The sequence below is a fragment of the Podarcis muralis genome, chromosome 2, assembly GCF_964188315.1.
Source record: "Podarcis muralis chromosome 2, rPodMur119.hap1.1, whole genome shotgun sequence".
Lineage (NCBI taxonomy): Eukaryota > Metazoa > Chordata > Lepidosauria > Squamata > Lacertidae > Podarcis > Podarcis muralis.
This window is the reverse complement of record NC_135656.1, coordinates 50,612,506-50,633,037: the sequence shown is the minus strand read 5'-3', so window position 1 is coordinate 50,633,037 and position 20,532 is coordinate 50,612,506. Positions and strand designations below refer to the sequence as shown.

The 20,532-nt window shown below is 45.9% G+C and overlaps 2 protein-coding genes across 16 annotated transcripts in view; one reads left to right on the top strand and one right to left on the bottom strand.

The window, feature by feature from the left end:
• IL17B (interleukin 17B) overlaps positions 1–20,532 on the bottom strand; it is a 257,212-nt gene continuing 236,680 nt past the window's right edge. The window contains exon 4 of the transcript XR_013391897.1: positions 1–145. The gene's annotated coding sequence lies outside the window, so the exon portion shown is untranslated. The remainder of the gene's footprint in view (positions 146–20,532) is intronic.
• ABLIM3 (actin binding LIM protein family member 3) overlaps positions 11,215–20,532 on the top strand; it is a 140,532-nt gene continuing 131,214 nt past the window's right edge. For 4 of the 15 annotated variants that reach the window (XR_013391886.1, XR_013391893.1, XR_013391883.1 and 1 more), the window contains exons 1-2: positions 11,217–11,370; positions 11,959–12,103. Coding sequence is in view for 1 of the 15 variants with exons in the window: in XM_077924453.1 (XP_077780579.1) it covers positions 12,091–12,103 (13 nt within the window). In the remaining 14 variants the exon portion in view is untranslated. Of the gene's footprint in view, positions 11,371–11,466; positions 12,104–20,532 lie in introns of those variants that run through there. The other 11 variants (XR_013391896.1, XR_013391894.1, XR_013391892.1 and 8 more) reach the window with 5 other exon arrangements.

Sequence of the window (20,532 nt, the reverse complement as noted above, 5' to 3'; positions counted from 1 at the left end):
TGCCAGAGCAGCGATGTCACGCTGGCCACGTGACCCGGAAGTGTCTCCGGACAGCGCTGGCCCCCGGCCTCTTGAGTGAGATGGGCGCACAACCCTAGAGTCTGTCAAGACTGGCCCGTACGGGCAGGGGTACCTTTACCTTTACCTTATTTTACAGGAATATTTACCACCTCAGTGCCCATTCAACAAACAGTGAATTTACAAGTGGTCATATGCATGTCTGCATGCAAATGGATCATTATTATTTTTTGTGACAGGGAACAATTACATCCAAAATCATATGCCACCATTGTGAAAGAAGTTGCAATGTGTTTTTTAAAAAGTATTTTAAAGTAGAACAAGCAAAGGGAAATGCTGAAGCAACTCCTCACACAGGACACCATTTGACCTAAGATCAACACAGTGGTTAGGGACAAATCATTTTTTATTAAAATTAGCAAGTTCCACAAATAGCTTGGAGGTGGAAGAGGGATGGGATTTTGTTTAGTTAAACAGAGCTGGGGGTAAAGGTTAAACACCATTCTTGGTCCTTATCTGAATCCCTTCCTCGGGCTCTGCTTTTAAAAAGACAGAGATGCTGCTTGTGGATTTCTCATATCATGTCAAGTTTTGCTCTGCATTAATCCTTGAAAGTGGCTGCATGCCACTGTGTCTCTTAAGGTTCCAGCGCACAGGGATTCTCTTAAAAATGAAAAATGGGAAAACCCTGTTGTGACACTTAGAGGAGCAAACTCTGTTAAGTATCTGCAGTTTGAAACAATAGCATAAGAGTCGTTCTGTGTTAGAGGCAGTATGAGTACTGGTTGCTGGGAACTGCAGATGGGGAGACAGTTGTGCTCATGTTCTGCTTGTGGGACTCTGGTGGGCCTCTAGATACTGGAGGACACGGGCCTTTGGCCTGATCCAGAAACTTATGCCCCCACTGTGGATGGATGTGTGGATCCAGAACTGGCCTCCACAGTCACTTACGTATGGACTCATTGTTAAAACCATGTTTATGGAAGACAGTCTTACTCGGCTACGAGTGATCGCCAAAGAAGAAGAAGAGGAGGAGGAGGAGGAGGAGGAGGAGGAGGAGGAGGAGGAGGAGGAAGCAGGCTTGTCTTATGTTCTTATGTTAAGACTCAGAAGCACAGCTAAGCATTGAAACAGCACCATCTATTGGACTAGTGCCTCTACCTGTTAGCTGACACTGTTGCTTTTATAATCAACAAAGTTTAACCCTGATGACTGACTGCACATTGTCTTAAGTTCCTTGACTAGCTGGAGATTTGATTAGAGGAGAGTGAGAGGAGATATGATACAATGGTTCCTCTGTTTAAGAACTTAATTCGTTCAGGAGGTCCGTTCTTAACCTGGAACTGTTCTTAACCTGAAGCACCACTTTAGCTAATGGGGCCTCCTGCTGCTGCTGCTGCACCACCGCCAAACGATTTCTGTTCTCATCCTGAAGCAAAGTTCTTAACCTGAGGTACTACTTCTGGGTTAGCAGAGTCTGTAACCTGAAGCGTCTGTAACCCAAGGTACCACTGTAAAATGTAAAGGTAAAGGGACCCCTGACCGTTAGGTCCAGTCATGACCGACTCTGGGGTTGTGGCGTTCATCTCGCTTTATTGGCTGAGGGAGCAAACGTACAGCTTCCAGGTCATGTGGGCAGCATGACTAAACCGCTTCTGGCAAACCAGAGCAATGTAGTCATCTTCAAATATATAAACGACTCTCACAAGGAGGGTGAAGCAGGCTCGTTTTCTCCTGCTAGGACCCGAACCAATGGATTCTAGTTACAAGAAAAGAGATTCTGACTAAACATCAGTGAGAGCTGTTTGACAGTGGAATGGACTCCAATGAGAGGTGGTGGACTCATCTTCCATGGATGTTTTTAAGCAGAGGTTGGATGGCCATCTGTCATGTATGATCTAGAGATTTGTACATTACAGGGGATTGAACTAGATGACCCGCAGGGTCCTTTCCAACTGTAAAGTTATATGATTCTAACTATTAATATCTGTAAAATCAAGAATTGGTGATAAAAGATCCTTTGCTAGCCTGAGCTTGGGAGAAAGGGTGGATATAACTATATTAAATAATAATTTGTCACTAAGAGAACATACACAATTCTGAATAACACAAACTCTCCCTTGTTAATAATTCAAACATCTTCCATATTATTTCACTAATGTTCCATGAAAAGCTTCACTTTGTCATTTTTAAAAACTCATTACCCTGGCATAATAAGAAAACATCTTTGCTGAATAATGCAAGAATAAAAATGAGGCAAATGACATCTTTCTAGATCCTATCCTTCCTTTTAGTCAACAGAGGGCAGCAGATACTTATGCCAAGCATTTGTTTGGTTCCTGCAAACACCTCCAGCACATATGGCTCTCTGTGCCGCAGCATCCTCAGAGATCATAAAAATCATAGCCTTTACGTACTGAGAAGAATAATGGGGGACAGACCCACGCAAGACACACTCTGACTTCAGTACATTACAGAACAGGGACTGCCCATAGAACACCATTAATGTTTAAGATGTTAAGAGTTTGAGATTTCTAATAGAGAAAAGAGCACATGTTCGTTCTTAGACTGATGCACAGTTATCAAGAGAGACAGAAAAATCTGAACGCCAGAATGAGTCAGTGACGGTGAGCAAGTTATACCACTTGCTGTGAGGATGCTCCTAGTCTGTTTATCAACACAGACTATGCTGCTCAAACTTCTCATCTTTTCCTGGCATATCTGGTACATTTTGAGTGGACAAAAAGTGAAATTATGGTTACCAGTGTTAATGTCGATACCTCAGATCCACAAAGTATTGAGAAAGTCAGGCCTTTGGGGACATTTGAAGTCTGACAGAGCAATCCGAAACTCCCTCCCCTTGCACTGGGTTGGGGAGGGGGTTTGGATTGGGTGGAGGTGTCCCTCTGCCTAGCCCAGCATTTTGGGCTAAGCTGGCCTCCCTCTGGCTCCCACCAACTGAGACAAGCATCACTCTTCCAGTATGCCACAAACTGTGGGTGGAAGTGCCATTGGTGAGATGCCCATCAGTAGCAGCCAGAGGGAAGACATGAAGTGAGATGTTCCAGAGGTGGACCAGGGGTGCGGGTCAGCCAATCTGGGCCTGATCAATGTGCCAGCTTCAGGCTGGCATAGAAAACATGGAACAACGTTTGTATTGCACTCTTAACTTGAGAACAGGATAGGATAGCCATTACCAGAGGACAAAAATGAAAACAAACCTCCCCAAAACATCTAGGCTTCACAGATTCTTTAGACAAGGCTAAACTCATCCAGGAAGAATGCATATCTTTCTCAACACTGATTTTAAAGACCTAGCTACATTTATTTAACAAATTAGTTAGGGGGAAAGAAAAGTCTAGTCCATTTCAAAATAAAAGTCTAAAACTGGGTAGTTGGATGGTGCCCTGCCACATCTACACTGCTTGTTCTGAGAAAAAGAGAGGGCAAAAGATTACAAAAGATTAACTAACCATTTCCAGAGGTGTGTGTTGTCAAAGACTAGAAGCAATCAAGATGAAATCACACAAGTCCTCTATACTACATGGTTAAACGGCAAGCATGGCCCCTGCCATGCCTCCTTGACCTGGTGCCCTTGAGATATTGTTAGACTCCAGTACCCATCAGCCCCAGATAGCATGGATAATAGTTGGGGCTGATGGGAGTTGTAGTCTAAAATCTTTGGAGGGCAGCAACTTGAGAAAGACTGCACTTAGGTGGAATCTACACATATAAAAAACGTTTTGAAAATGCATTTTTAAAGCGTTTTTTAAAAATGCGTTGAATTTTCCATAAGGCTCACCATCACTATCAAGTGTCACATTGCATACTTAAAACACACTTAAAATGTTTTATTTGCAGCTGTATAGCTGAGTCCTATCTGGCCAGATTTGTAGGAAGGTTAGAACTCCTCTCTGAATTTATGGGTGGAAAGGTGGGATAAAAATGTAAACATAAAATGATTTATGACATAGCACAGACTGAATGTGGACAAAAACACTGCACATTGTCTTGGTAACCCCCACAAAAACTCTGCAGTAGAATGTCAATAATATAGAATATGGGGTGAAGAAACAAGTCCTAACATTGAGGAACAAAATAAACCCCAAATCGAGCAGGAATGACTTTGATTTTTAGTTTCTCTGCAAAACAATGAGAGGAACATAAGGAGACTAACAGAGCTCGTGATAAAGTCACTCCAGTAATAATAGAGAAAAATTAAATGTTTGCCAAAATTGTGCTGTGACTACATGTCTGTGTTTTCTTAACAGAGACTCTGCAAAATAGCAGGGTAAACAGCCAAAAGTCTCCTGGAAAGATGAAAGACATATGGTGGTTTCACAAGGATTTTCAGAGCTTAAGATGGGAATAGTTTGGGTGTACGTGGGGTCATCAATGTGGCACATATAGGCACCACAATACCCCCCGATGCATCCTTTGCCACTTGGCAAGGCCACCTGCTCCTCCCAATTTTTGACTGGGTGTGTGGAGGGGGAGTTGTGGAGTAGGGAGCCTGTTTTTCTCTGTGCTTTGTTGTTTTGGATGTGTGTAGCTGTGCTGTAGGATATTCTGAGCTTCACCTGTTTTTTATCTGTGCACCGAGGTATTTTGTGGTGCCCATAACAGTTTCTTTCACTTCCAAAGGTGCATAGTCCAAAACTCACTCCTCCAACTCAAGAACCATTCTGCCAAATTGAGCAACAATATCTTCAGAGGCATCCAAATCTATTCAGCTTGGAACAGTTTGGTCTGCCATCTTGTTTCAAATTGACATCCAGCAGTTTCCAAACATAGATGAAAACAAGCTCTTCCATCTTCAGAACCAGAGTGCCAAGTTTGGCCATGAAAGGTGGCCAATTGCTTAGAGAACAGATGGACAGAAAAACAGACAATCCACTTTCCACAGTATATATTAGACTGGCAGAAAGCACCCTATGTTACCCAGGAATTGTTAGAAGGCAAAACATACTGACATTTGGAAATTTAATGAAATATATGTGTGTCTGTATTTTCAAAGGCTGTACACAACCCCTCCACCTGACCCAGGTCTGGCCAGGATTTAACCCAGCTGCAGCTCCAAACCATTGTGGGAATCAACCCTAGGGCAGGAGTCAAAGAAGCAGCTGCACGCATGGAACAAGGCCTGCTTGCACAATGGGAGTTTCCCTCTTCTTCTCCCACACACACCCTAAATCTGTTCCGGAGGATTGGGGGGGAATCTACCCCTAATGTTGTCAGCAATTAAAACCCCCAAAGTAAAACATACATCTGGAGAAGTAGGAAACACTGCCAGCCCTTGGATTCCCACTCATGATGCACTGACACAGCCTGCTTCTCTGTAGCATCTGCTTTGGAGAGCGCCAGGTCCCCTTCCTCCAGTGGGGTGTGGTCAGTGGCGAAGCTGCATGCTCTGGCACCAAGGGGGGGGCAGTGGGCAGGCGGGGGTGTGGCTGGGATGCATCCTTGGGGGGTGGCGGCGCATATTCCGGGGGGTGGCACGTTGCCCACTGTGATGTGCTGTGCGTCCCGGGGGTATGGCACGCTGCCTGCTGGGGCATGGCACCCAGCACGGTGGGGGTACATGCAGTGCATTTGGAGGGCAGCTGTGATGGTACCTCCCTCCCTGATGGTGCTGGGGGCGGTGCGCTCCCCCTGCCCCCCCGTTCCTCCGCCAGTGGGTGTGGCAGTTGCAATATCTTCAGAGATGTCCAAATCAGTGTAGTCTTGGCGGGTTCGGTCTGCCATCTTGATTCGAAATGCCATCCAATTGTATCCAAACATAGCCCTATACCCATTCCTCCATCTCAGGAAATGTCACAGCAAACTGGGCCATGGTATCCTCAAAGGCATTTCGAAGCCCAGCAGAGATTTGGTTCTCATATTGTTTTTGAAAGTGCAAATCAGGTTGGTTTGCCTTTAAATACGAACTGAATTTAAATTCTCCCTCATTCCTACTGTCTCAAATTCTGTGTAAACTTACCAGGGCAATCCCACTGCCATACCCTCCAACATTTCTCCAAAGGAAATAGGGACGTCCTATTCCATAAAAATAATGTTACTATTTACACCCCACCCATTTGACTCGGTTGTCCCAGCCACTCTGGGCAGCTTCCAACATATATAAAAACACAATAAAACATTTTAAACCTCTTCCCTATACAGGTACAGGGCTGGCTTCAGATAGCCCGGGGATTGGATAACTCCATACCCTCCAATATTTATCCGATGAAAATAGGGATGTCCTATGATACCCTCCAATATTTCTCTGAAGAAAATAGGGACATCCTAAGGAAATGTGGGGCATTCCAGGATCAAATCAGAAACCGGGACAGCTTCTGTTAATCCAGGACTGTCCCTGGAAAACAGGGACACTTGGAGGGTCTGCATTGAACACAGTGATATTTACTTCTGAGTAAGCATGCACAGGATCCGGCTATGAGTCCCTTGAAGCATTTTGACTCTTGGGTTTCCAGACTTCCTCTCAGTGGGGTATTACTCCCTTTGGTCAAACAGATTGCTTGTGCCAAAATATTAGTGTTGCTTTATTAGCATCTCTCTCATTAAGACTTCTTTCCATTGTTTACTTTGCTGACAAGCTGCCTAGAATTCCCAGTTCTTCCTGTTAGAAATATGAAAACTATGTTCTCTTGAAAACAATGCTGCTCTAATAACATATTTTATGGACTGTGCAATGCAGCTTGCTTATAACTAGCTATGGAAAGCCATGACAGTTTCTCTCTAAACTGAGCTCATGCATTGCTTATACTAGTTCCAAAAGAACGCAGTTGTTACTGACTGTCTGGCTTAATTTTATGCACAAAGTATGTGTGCAGCAACAAAATCTGTGTCTCCTTACTGAGAGTCTGCTCACAAATAAGCGATTGTTTCATGATAATTTCAGACTCGGCTGCCTGGAAAAGATCTGTTTTCTAGGGATGAGTTTAGTAATCTCGGCTGCCCAAGAACAGGGTCCAGACACCAGCAAATTATGTAGAGGAGGCTGCAATAGGAAAATTAGATCCATACTGGATGAAGCATGGAACATTCTGCCCATTTTTGCTGGATAGACCAGTTGTCACACCTGTCAGTTTGAGCTCGCAAATTTCATTGATTTTTTACTGTTTTTCTCTTCAGCACTATATTTTCTGATAATGTTTTGAAATCGCATATAAGGAAGTAGTCAGAGAATGGCCAAATGCATGCATTTTTTAAATGCAAAAACTGTCATACTTAAGTCTGAAACAAACATCTGACAAATCTCCAAAGACCTTCTCCAGATCTTTCAGGCCCATGTTTTTATAGTAAGTGGGAAACTTCTGGCCCTTTGGATGATGCTGGGCTATGACTCCCATCATCCCTGACCATTGGCCATGTTGGCTGGGGCTGATGGGAATTGGAGTCCAGCAACATCTAGAGGACCACAAGTTCCCCACTCCTGCAGTATAAAGGTGCATGGTTTGTTCTTGCCTACATGTATGTGAATAGTACACATCAATGTGCATGATGCTTTGTGGAGTGAGGTAAACAAAATGAGTTTATAATCTGATTTTTGACAGAGGGTGAGATAACAGAGGGAGAGGAAGAGAGGAAGATAGAGGGGGAAATATGCACAGATGCCGTCACATATAGGCTTAGTTGAAACAAGGACAAACAGGTTAAGCCCCAGGATTTCTAGAAGAGGTGGGATTAAAGGAAGCCCAAGACATGACAAGAAGTGTCCATTGGAGAGTTCAAACCATAAATGCTTCAAAGCAGGATGGGGAAAGTTTTGTAAGAGGAAACAGAAGCCCTTGTGGCTGCTATCAGGGTTGGTGGAGTGAAGGTGCAGAGACTGGGCTCTCAGGATATGAAGGCAGAGAGACAAGCAAAGGTCGTGTCCAAGGAAAGTAAGGACCAGGTTCCTGTACTGGACAAAGGAGCAGATAGGAAGCCAGTGTTTGGGTTTAAGGGCAAGCATCTCCCAGTCTGAGTAATGCGAGAAGTGGCTGATTTTGGCAGAAGAGTCCTAGAAACCAGTGAGAAGACAGAGTCAAGAGTAGAGTGACCATGTGAAAAAGAGGACAGGGCCCCTCCACCTTTCACAGTTGTGCGGAAGGGGGAGTTTCAGCAGGTGTAGGTTGTCATGTAATTGACAGCTGCACTTGTGGAAATTTCATCTTCTACCCTAGGTAAGAGACCTCTGTGGCCATTATCTGGCCAATTCCCTTTGCACATTTTTCAGGCTGTAAGCAGAGAAATGCGACATCAGATGGAGCCCTCCCTTGCCATTCATTGAAACAAAGAAGCTACTGTTTGCAGTTACAAAGCAGCGGCCCCATCCCGAAGCCTTTCTTCTAGGTCAGTCTGCAATAATAACTCAACAGCAAAGTGTAAACGGGAGAACACTTACCCCGTGAACAGTTGGAGGCTGTCTTAGTCATTCCTTGATGCAGAACACTATGTTTCTTCTTATATTTTATCTTCATGCTGAATAATTCTCTTAAATTACATGTGCTATTCATCTAACAGTAAAAGTAACAAAGAGCGACACCTTAAAGACTTATCAGATTTATTATGGCATAATTTTTCATGGACCAGAGTCCTTATCTGATGACAGTGAAGATGAAGTGGACTCTGATGCACAAGAGCTTCCTCCATAACAAATCTTCTTAGTCTTTAAAGTGACACTCTTTGTTGTTTCTTCAGCTCCTCCTGGAAATTGTGCTGCTGTTGTTTCCATAAAAACTTAAGAACAGCCCTGCTGAATCTGACTGAGGGCACATCTAGGCCAGCCTTTCCCAACCTGAATCCCTCAAGATGTTTCAAACTACAACTTTGGATACCTAGATCATATTGCCCTTACTCATATTGAAGGTGGTCTACTACCTGCTTCTCCAATCAAATTTTCCTCAAAAACCATTCCTGTATCAAGAAGCAATCATCTAATCATTTAGTTCCCATGGCAACGCACCACCTGAAGTTTACCTAAGAAAAGGACCTGCCTGCCCAGCAGATTTACCAGCCTGCCATCAAGTTCTATAATTTCAGCAGTATACTGCCATTGATACAGGTTTGTGCTTGTGTGGATGATGGGTTGTGTTGGCAAAGGGAACAGAATGAATGTTCATTACATAGCCAGTGCCGTCTAAGCGCCCTGCAAATAAACAAATAAATTCAAGAACAATGCTCAATTAACTGGTCATCTGGAAGCGCCACCTGTGTTGGGGATGGAGCGAAAAACTCAGCTGTGCTCTGGTCTGCACACTTGAGTAATGCACAGGCCATAGCTGTCAACCTTCCCTTTTTTTGCGGGAAATTCCCTTATTCCAGCGCTGTTTCCCGCTGCTTCCTGCTGCTATCCCAGATTGTTAGATATCCCTTAGACTGTCCCTGGGACAGGTGAGGCTGCTGATCCCTTATTTTCGAGGCTGCTGATCCCTTATTTTCAAATCTGAAAGCTGACAGCTATTGCACAGGCCTCTAGACCATTGGCAATGCAGCTTTCCAACTTTCTTGCTCTCAGATCAGCTTCTTTTGCCTCTGTAGTAGAGGCCGTGTACAACATTCCATGTCCTGGCTCCTCTGATACAGTGCTTAAACTCCCCTTTCCAGCCTCTTAGGCAATCAGAACCCAAGACTGTGCAGCATTCACTGGGATAATTTTCATTGTGCAGGAAAAGCACTGTTGCACTCAGGTCCTGCTTTCAGACTGACCATAGGCATCTGGTTGGCTACTGTGAGAACAAGATGCTGGCACTGGGCTGATCCAGCAGACACTTCTAATGTTCTTATGTTAACCTACCGGGGTTCTCGAAAGCTGCTCTTCTAGCCTGCTAGCAAGATGCATTAACAATCTATCTTGCAACCCATATCAAAGTGCAAAAAGTTAAAAACGAGAAATAGTACAAGTGCAAATTCTGTTGGGGAAAGTCTTAGTGAACTTAGGAACATAAGAAGTTGCCTTATACTGAGTCCACACAGAAAGCACCCACATTCCCTTGAATTTTTTTTTCCAGATGGGAAGAGAACACTGTGAAATATGGTCACTGAATATTATTGTTAATCTTGGCTTCATTATGCTCTGCAGTTGCTACCTTGTTTGCCTCATCACAGGCTTAATCTAGGCGTGGGGGTGGGGAGTTGTCAGAGCACATGTTTATTCTTTGTTAGTAGGTTTCTGTTGATTATAAGGTGTGTGTTTGTTTTTTAAAAAAGCAAGTAGAACAACTGCTCTTGAAATACACTATTATCACAATTTAATCTTTAAGAGCAAGCCTTTGAACCTTGCTATGAATTGTTCCCTGGCTATGGTTGTTCCCATTTTACAGACTGGGAGCAAGGGGCCTATTAACATTAGGTGAGTACCCTCAGAATACTGTTTTATCGACTCCCCTGTGAGGAAGCGTTACAGCATCTGATGCCTTTTAGTTTAGAAAAATAGCAAGCAGAAGCAGGCATGACAGAAATACATAAATTCTTGGTGTGGAGAAAGCAGATAAGGAAATCTTTTCCCCCCTCCGTCTTTCTCATCACACTAGAACCTGAGGCCACCCAATGAGGCTTCATTTTGGAAGACTCAAGACAAATAAAAGAAAGTGCTTCTTAACACAGTGCGTGGTTAACCTATGGAACTCACTGACACAGGAGGCAGAGATGGACACCAGCTTGGATGACTTTAAAAGAAAATTAGAACAATTGCATGGAGGATCAGTGTATCAATGGCTACTAGACAGTTTGGCTATGTTCTCCCTCTACTCTCTTCTTATGCTCTTAGACACCCAAGACAAACATTATTTCGACAAGCCTATCCTAACACATACTTCAGTTATGCATGCTTGTTTTCAACATTTGCTGATTTTTATTTGCATATTATAATTGTTACACACTGTTTTGTGTACACAACTTAGAGGTGTCTTTTAAATTTGTTAAGTTGATTATGCATCCCGCCCCCAGCAAATACATACCAATAAATAAACAGACACCCCCATGTTCAAGACTATCCGCAGAAACCGCAATGGCTATTTTTCACAGGGCATTAACAAATAATTGCACACACACACACACACACAACACACACACACAACCCTTCTCCCTGCCGCTTGCACACTGGATGCATCGCCTGCCACCCGCGCAGTCCCATTTCCACCAGCAGGTGGCAGAAGGCAGCATCCCGTTTTCTCCCGGCAGTGAAACAAACCCAGCCCAATGGTGCTATTCCACCCCCCCCCCCACCCGCCGCCGCCGCTTCCCTCCTTCTCTCCCCCCACTCCCGTTTTCGCCTTTCATCCCAATTTGCAGCAGGCGCTGTCTTCGCGAAAACTCCTCCCGCTGCACCTGAAAGAGGCTCCTATTGACAAACTTGGCTGGAACGAGGTGAGCGCTGGGCGGGGCTCCTCGCGGGGAGATTCGAGGCTCATTCAGCGCTACTGAAACGGGGGGGGGGGAGAGAGAGAGACTGAGGAAGAGGCTCAGCTCGCTCGTTTGATAAGCAAGCTGCGTGCATCTAGACGCGCGCCCCCCCCCGCCCTCCGCTCCCCGTCCTTCCCGGATCCACACCCCCCTGGAGCCGTAGGAAGAGCGGGAGCTGGCATCGGGCTGCGCGCTGCCTGACAGCCCCAGCGCCAGAAGGCGAGCCTGGCGCGGGAGACGCCGCGTCCACACGAAGGGGCTGCGCCGGGTGGATCGGTGGGGGGAAGACCGGCTGGGGGGCAGAGCGAGGGCGGGAAGGCACCTGGTCCGGGCTGATTCTTAGGCTGCTGCTTTTATCCTCTCTCTCGCTCCCTTTTTTTAACCCCACCCCTGACCTTATTATCTGCCCGTCCAAGATTAAGCGCAAAGACAGAAGCCCAGAGAGAGAGAGAGAATAGCCCGGGCGATCAAGGAGACACCTGCGGATGGACGGGAATCAAACGGAAATAATACGTATATTTCTCTAGGGAAGGTTTTTTTCCTCTCCTTTAGGATTTTCCCCCCTTTCTATAAAAAAGACTCGCTGCCACGAAAAGGAGGAGGGGGCAGCGGAAGGCACCGGAGAGAATTTAAAGGACAGTTTTCCCTCCCTTTGTTGAATGAGAAGAACGGGGCCGGATCATCATGAGCACCAGCAGTAAGTACCAGACTCCTTTGCTTTGCTGGGGGTGGAACCGCGGCTTCTTTTTGCATTGGGACCAGAATGTCAGAGGCAGCAAGAGGGACGTGGCAGCTGATCGGCTTAAGGTCTCTTTTCCTTCTTTGGTTCTCTCTTATCCCCCCCCCGCCCCCTTTCTTTCTTTTTAAATGGGGACAACCTGAGTCCGTTGGCCCCCTTTCCCCCCTTCCACATCTGTATTTTCTGACAGCTGGGCTTCAACGGTATTGTCTCTGTGTGCTCTGTGGTTGGAAAGCCCTCTGCAGCCCCTCGTTCTACTCCAGTGTGTAGTCTACTCACTCTTGCCTTCAGCCTGTGCCACCCTGTGTGTAGACGCCGGTGTCAGCAGGATCCCATCAGCGGGTGTCCCAGGGCAGAGTTCAAAGAGAGAGGCATTGGGGAATGTGCGTGTCGTGTCTCTCTCTCTCTCTCTCTCTCTCTCTCTCTCTGTGTGTGTTTGCATATTGATGGGGGTACCAAGCCTTGACCTCTCCTCATACTATTCTATACTGGACACTAGCATGTGTTTAAATAAAATAAAGAGATCTATCATCAACCAAGGCACCACATCTGGATTTCTTAAATAAGTGGAAACAGGCAGATAGGTATAGAGTGGGTACAGACAGGTGCCCATTTTATGTCACAGCAGAGCGATTGGCAATTTCAAGCTGCTGTCTCGCTCTCTCATTTTGTCATTCCCTTATTACTCTGTGTGCTGCTGCTGCTGTCGTCCTCCCACCCCCCAACAACACATGCATCTACTTTGTTGGTGAGGGTTTTGCCCCTTCCATTAAAGGGAAGCTAGCCCAAGCTACCTTGATAGCTTACGCATCATGCCGCTTCGGGGAGAGCCCGGCGCTCATTGGTAGAGACACGCACTTTGCACACAGGAGGTCCCAAGATAACATCTCAGGATCTGGAAGAGCAAGGCTGGGGGAGATGAGGACCTCTGGCTTGGGACACCACTGCCTGTCAAGGAAGATAATGCTGAGCTGGGGGAAGCATAAGGCAGCTTATGTGATAGAGGGCAGTTCAGTTTGTGGTAGTCTCCTTGGAATTTGACTTTGAATGACAAATAGCATCTTTGCACACGTAGCGAATGGGGTTCTCATCAAACAGGGCAGCAGCCAGTGGATCTGGAGAAGGGTCCTAGCTCAGTGGGAGAGCATCTTCTCTGCATTCGGAGGGTCCCGGGTTCAACCCTGGCATCTCCCAGTAGGGCTGAGAAGAAGACCTGGAGAGACACTGTCAGTCAGTGCAGACAATACTGAGCTAAGAGGAGCAATTGGTACAAGGCATCTGCCTGTGTGTCTAGGAGTTCCATGCACCCCCCCTTAAGGTTCCTCTTCCTTTTGGCCAGCTCACTGGTGAGTCTGTTGTTGATCCTGGGTTTCTCAATGCAAGCAGGTGGTGCTGATGTCTCTTCAAGACGGATTGCACAGGAAGCATTCCTTGACAGCACAGTTCAGCCCTGAGAACAGGCAGTTCTAGGTTTCGCAGGCTGTGTATGTGTCATAGACAAGTAAAACTTTCTGGGTGCCCTCTGCGGAAGCCACACCTGGGACTTGGGCTGGGTCGGTGGATTTTGGGGCAAGAGGAAGCTGGGTTAGCAGAGGCAGACAGTAAGCATCAGACCCTCGTGGATGCACAATAACAAAAGGCATGGGGTGCTCACCTACCTCCGCCATCACCTTCAGAGAACTGGTAAATAAATAGCCTTGAGGGGAGCAGAGTTCTCTTTTCTCCAGAGAAGATGGAATCAAAGGAGGACAGGATGAGGGGGTTCCTCTCAAGGGAAAAGGATACAGATACACGACAACTGCTGCTCAGTAGCAGTTTCTTTCTCCAGAGCTTAATAGTTTGGATGCTGATAATTGCTGTTTGCAGGGCCCAGCATTTCATCCCTCCATCCTTGTGCCACTAAGCGCTGCCTGTCCATTTTGTGTGCTGTGTTCGCAACCAGCTACTTAAAGGGGAAATTACACATTTGCCACCACCAGCCACACGAGAGTTAGGAGAAAGAAACAGAGCAGTGTGCCCTTTCACTTGTGGCTGGGGTAGGGTGCCTGTGTTTGAACTTAAGGTCTCTGGGGTCCACTCCTAATTCTATAATGGCTGAGCCAACATGGACTTGGCTCAGATTGGCTGAGTCAATCTGCCACGCCACATTTATGTGCCTTTGTCCTCCTCTCTGTAGTGTGGCACTGAGATACTGAATGGTACCCTCACCTCACTTTGCAAAGTGCTTTGTGCTCCCCCCCCCCCATGGTACAATGACTTATTTTTTTTTTAAGCAATAAACTTCCCATTTAAATGAATCCATAACCAAAATTTTTGAACACTTGGATTGGCCAGGGCACAGAAACACAGCGTCCGAAACTCCCATGGTTCTAGGCACATTTCGCAACAAGGAATTTCATTAGTGCAAGCAGTTTCTGAGCTCTGGGTGCAGTACTGCACCTAAGATTTCAGATTAAAACTCCAGAGTGGAAGGGAAAGAGGACCTTTTTCTGCCCCTGCCCCCCCCCCCCAATTCCAGCCACTCTCTGAAGACTGGAGAAGAGACTCTCTTAAGAATATTGGGGGGAGGGCGTCAGGCAGGGGAAGCATGGCTTTGTTTTTTGCACTCTTCAGATGAGGACTATACCAGGTGAAAAATGAATATAAGATTTTAGCTGCAGTTCATTCATTTTCAGCTTTGTATTCTTGTTATTAAAAAGTGCATCTAGACATTCCGTTGTGGTGCCCATAATCTACGTTTAAGGTGCCATTTAGGTCCTAGCTTTCATATCTCAGCTTCTAACACTGCACAAACACACAGGGTATGTCCACCTTTCTGCTGTGGTGCCCATACCTCTTTTCATAATACGTGATGGTTTATCATCATGCTCCAAACTGGAAGACCCTTGTTATGATGGTTTTGGATAGACATGGAGGAAATAGCTTATATCGCAAGAACCTGTGGCGAGATGCAGCCCTTGCCAGCGAAACCTGTCCACCTGGTGGAGGGGGTGTGCACATTGCTCTCACTGAAGGAGAATTGACAAGCACTGTGCTTCTCTTTCTCCCCCCCCCCCCCCATTGGGATTTATTTGTTTATAAAATGTTTATACTGCTTAATATAGTAATTAAATAAAATCTCTGTATAGTTTACATGAATGCAATAAGAACACGTTATTCAGTCAGCTTTCCCAAAAACCAGATGAACAAACACAATGCAACAGTGGATCACAAATAAAACTGAGCAGGTACAAATAATAATATTCATAAATAGAAGAAGAAAGAATCAGAAAGGCAACCATCCATTTATGTGGGAGAAATGAAAGGGGTGCAAGTGGAGTGAAGAAGGAATGCCCCCCTCCTCAGTCCTTACTAATCCCATCCACTGAGCATCATGCCAGCTCCTACCTCCGCAGCCCCATCCTATGTTTTGGTCACCCTAAAAGTGTGCTGCTAGGCCAGTATTCTCCACCTTGATACTGTCCAGCTGTTTTGGACTACAACTCCCATCGCTGCTTGCTAGGGCTGATATGAGTTATAGTCCAAAACAGCTGGAGAGACCAGGTTGGGAAAGGCTGTGCTAGACTGTGATGAACTCTTGGGAATTAATGTAGATTTTTAAAAAATTACCAGGTTGGTATCAATAGCAGATGGCATGGTGGGGGCAGCGGTGCTCAGCTGACGTTTGGTCAGTCCCATTGGTGCTGCTTCCCATGAGAAAGATGGGAAGGGATGAAGTGTCAATGAGGTTGGCGTAGTGCAAACACACTGGCAAAACCCATTCAGTGCTCCTACTGATGAATTTGCACTGCACTCCCACTTCTATGCTGCCTTGCCACTCCCTCTTTTATCTGCCAGTAAGCAGCAGAACTGAGGTCCTTTGAGTGCCACTCACCACCACCTCGCCATCCTACTACCGCCAACATGGGATCAGAACCCCATCACGGATCTTAGCCTGACAGCATCCTCTTTGGTGGATGTGGGTCTCTAAGCGACTCTGTGATACTATAAGTGTGGGAAGCTTAAGTGGTACACTACCCCTTGGGGACTGGTATATAACCAGCCATGCAGGTATTTGGCTATAGTCCTAAGCACACTTCCTAGACATTAAGTGCCATTGAGTCTGAGGGATGGACTTCTGAGTAAACTTGCTTCGGATGGCAGTACATACCAAGCCCAGTCCCCTGTGTCCTGAAGTAGAATACTAGGCTAATGCTCTTAGCGGCTTCCATCCCACTCTGGTTTAATTCTACAGCTTACAAATTCTCCTGTGTTTCCTTTCATTCTGGCTAAGACAATCCATGGGCAGGTACTTGGCGACAGCCATCGTAGGAAACCTCAGCACAAAGGCACGCAACCTTCTCTTCCTCTTGCAATTCAGACTCCACTGCAGATGGACTGTGTCATATAGGCAGAAAAGGTCTGTTGCAAACTTAGCCGAAACAAACAAGAGCTTTGTCTGAATTGGGGCGGAGATTAGCCTCCGAGGAAATGTGGCATTATTTTGTGTGGGGCAGTGCCCATAAAAAACCCTGTTTTGAGCCAGTTAGGGAAAGGAAGTGGTGGTGATGGAGGCGTCAGCTCCTCTTCAGATCCAAAACCAGTGCATGAAACCTGTTGCATGGCTCCCCCAGAATGCATCTCTAATCTTTAATGACACTAGCATACATAATATATTCTCCTGTAGGCCTGATTCCTTCTGTTAACAACTGTTCTCTTGCTAGAAATGTGCCACTGAATCCTTTCTATAAGTTCCCTAACCCGAAATACCATCCAGTATGTGTGCTAGATGAGAAGATAATTACCCTTGAGTCAACTCACAGCTATGTCAAGCACTCCCATAACGCAAGCGCAGGAATTGAAACTATGCCTTGTATATGACAGAGCAAAGATCTCCCAGACAAGGAGACAAAAGTGTCTGCTAAAATGAAGGGACCAGCATGGTTCAGTGGATGTTGGCTTGGTCTTGGTCTTGAGAGATCTGGGTTTGGATCAACGTGGGTTGCTTTGAGCAAGCTACAATGTTTCAGCGTTGGTTTTTCCACCTATAAAGGTAATATATTTATGTCCTACCTTGCAGGCTTGTTGTGACAATAAATGAGATTGGGATCAAAGAGCACTTTTGCAAACTACAACTGCTGTTGTCCTGATGAAACCTAAATCATTTTTTCTCACATTTTCCAACTGCTCAGCAAGAAAATCTCTGCTGATGTCAATCGGCACCCTGTCCCACTGGCTTTGGAGGAATTTTGCCAGTTTATAGCAGCTGAGTATCTGCCTCATAGATTCCTTTTAAGCCTCTTATTTCTAAGCCATGTGTTACAATAATATCAGGGTTCTGTCTGGAACAAGGAAGGGACAGGAGAGCAGCTGCTTTGCCCTAAACACATCTTATTGTACTTGGGTATCATCAAAAGCCCCTGCCTGTGAAATGGCCACTGTGTGGATGTCAACTGAAATTGCCCCAGCATGATAGCAGCTCAGCATCGTGGGCCACTTGGGCTCAGTGGCTCCCTGAGTGGCTCAAAGTCCTCTGTGCAGTTTTCTGCAGGTTGCTGCAAACCATCGGCAGGCCTCAGTGTTGTGGTTTGTATTCTGTCAAGGTGCCAGGATTTGTTGTGCTCTTTGTGTATTTTATCTGAAAAGCGCAGGTAGCCTACACATTGTGGTTTGCTGATCATTCAAAACCACAAGCCTCGCATTTCAAGCCAAGATAGACCCTGATTTTTTTTTTTTTTTGTTGGTGAGGGGCATCTTATGATGGGCATACCTGTTGCTACTTATATGGACTCCCATGATCAGGCCATGTAAAGTATATTGGAGCAGTGCTACAAATGAACAACAGAAAGTGCTGCATTCTCTCTGTTTCGTAGGGGGTCATGACATGAAGTGATACAGGAGGTTGCTGGGGAGAACTACACAGTGAGAAGAAAGGCTCTTTGTTCTTTCATTGATACTGGATTTAATATGGCATTTGAGAGGGTTGGACCAGGAGCTGTTACATTGGTATTTACATGTGTAAAGCTATTAATATATCTCCTGAAAGTTAGCACCACTAATTAGCTACAAAAGGATTCATAAGGTTATAAATAGGTACATCGATGCCTCTGAGCATTTCTATTGAAGCTGGGTCCCTTGGTACAAGCCACTGCCAGGAAAAACCACAGAGAGGAACTCCGTACCCCCCCACCCCCCCAATTCTGCCAGCTATCAATTTCTGGTCCCATTATTAGGACACATATTATATGTCACGGGGAACAGGGAACCCAGCCACACACACCTGCAATACCACATGAGCAGTTAGCTTTTATGCCCATCATTCTATACATCAAAGTCCATATTCTGTGTTTTTTGTTTTGTTTTGTTCTAATCTCATTCATTAGTCTAGCTCTTTTCATTTACTATCAGATTGCCTGCTATTTCTTTAAAGTTACCATTTGTGCACATTTGTGCACATTGCACTCATAACAAAGTACCAGGCACTAATTTTTGTAGTAGGTAGGGGGATAATTCTTAGTATCTTTGAGTTGGACTCCTTCACAACCACATAGAGACATTACAAGACTCCCGTTTCTTATTTTAACATCTGAGTTAAATCCATTTATGAATGAATGAATGTGTTAGCACACAGGCATAAGTGTACATATTTAATTTTGCTTGAAAGAGGGAGAGAGAGACAGACAGCCAGACAGCCAGACAAACAAACAAACAAAGAGAGAGAGAGAGAGAGAATCTGAGACTGTAATCTGAAGAGGTAGCATGTTTTGAGTCATGCATGAATCAGAATTTTCCAGTGAAAGTGACTGGCTGTCATGAACTGGCAGGACAACAAGGAGGACAGAGAGGATCATGGTGAGGGGTGTAGACCGGAGTGAGACACACTGGGGCAAGCTGTGGGTGGGGAAGGAGAGGTTGGTGTAGGAAATACTCATGAGATGATGGAGGATGACGAGGGGATGGGGGTCAGTGCATAAGAACCAGAGCAGCAGGACCCATCCCTAGAGCCAGAGGGACCCCTGTCCTCATGAACACGGTGGGTTCTGAAGCATAGGGAGTAGCGGAAGGGGTGCTCCTGGAGGCTGAGGCAGGCAAGGGCCTACAGCCCAGCTCCCTAGCTGGCCAGGTGGGACTTGTTAGCTGTGGGAGGTGGTGTGTGATTCCTCAGCTCAGGCTTCCTCAAACTCAGCCCTCCAAGTGTTTTGAGACTACAATTCCCATCATCCCTGACCACTGATCCTTCTAGCTAGGGATCATGGGAGTTGTAGGCCAAAAACATCTGGAGAGCCGAGTTTGAGGAAGCCTGCCTCAGCTAGAGTAGGCTTGGAGCAGGTGAGGGTCACTTGCCTCATCAAGCCCAGGTGCTGCAATCAGCATGCAAAGTACAAAAGGGAAGCAGAGCTGAGGGGATGTGTCTGCTCAGCTGCCCAAGTTGATGGACCTTGGTTTGGATGCTCCTGGATGTCTACGGGACGATGCTTCCATTTGGACTTTTAGACACATGGATTGACCTTGGACTGGGGACTTGACATACTGCCTTGCTGCCAGGTAGGCCTGGGGTTCAGGACACTAGCAGGCAATTCAGGACAAACAAATGAAAGTGTTTCTTCTCCCAGTTAACTTGGGATAGCCCTGGCTGTCGGCCTTTTCCTCTTTAGTCTTCATGCTACCCTTGTAGAATTCAGCAGGGAGGAGAAGAGGAGCCAAATGGGCATTTGTGGGCTCTGCCCGTCTTTGGCTTTGTCTCCACCTGCTGCTGGGCTCCCCGCTTTCTTCCCCACCAGTCCCGATGGGCACCAGCTACAAGTGGGGCGATGTAGCTGTACATCTTGATCTTAACTATGCTTGCTTATAAATAATGAGAGCTGAATTCATTGAGGTTTACTTCCTATCAATAAGAATAGGATTGGTAGTTTTCATCTGAATGCTTCTTGACACCACTGGCCTCCGATTATTATTCTGCTATTGCTGTTTAAAACAGTATCACCAGGAAAGAAACTATTGACTGATTCCTAGTCCCACACAAGCACTACAGCATATAGATCCAAAGGTCTTCACGTATCTTCACAAGCATCCATTCCTGCCTCCCACACTGCGTCAGTTCTGTGCCCTGTTTTCCAAATGCTGTGGAGCATTGCAAAGGGTGGTTCATTGATGCAGGGCTATTGACCTGAAATGAACCGCACCTATGTAAGTGGTCAATGAGTCACTTCTTGAACATCCTCCAAACCTTGCACAGTACTCTGGCTTGCCACGGTGGCCGTTGCACACTTGTGTTCAGCAGGCTCCTCTCCTAGGAGTGGCAGGCTCGCAACAAAGCACCCTTGTTTGCTTTACTCTCTGCTGGAAAAAAAAAAGAGAAGACGCACGAGTGAAAATCCACCCAAAGGAGATTAAACTGAGCTAACCCT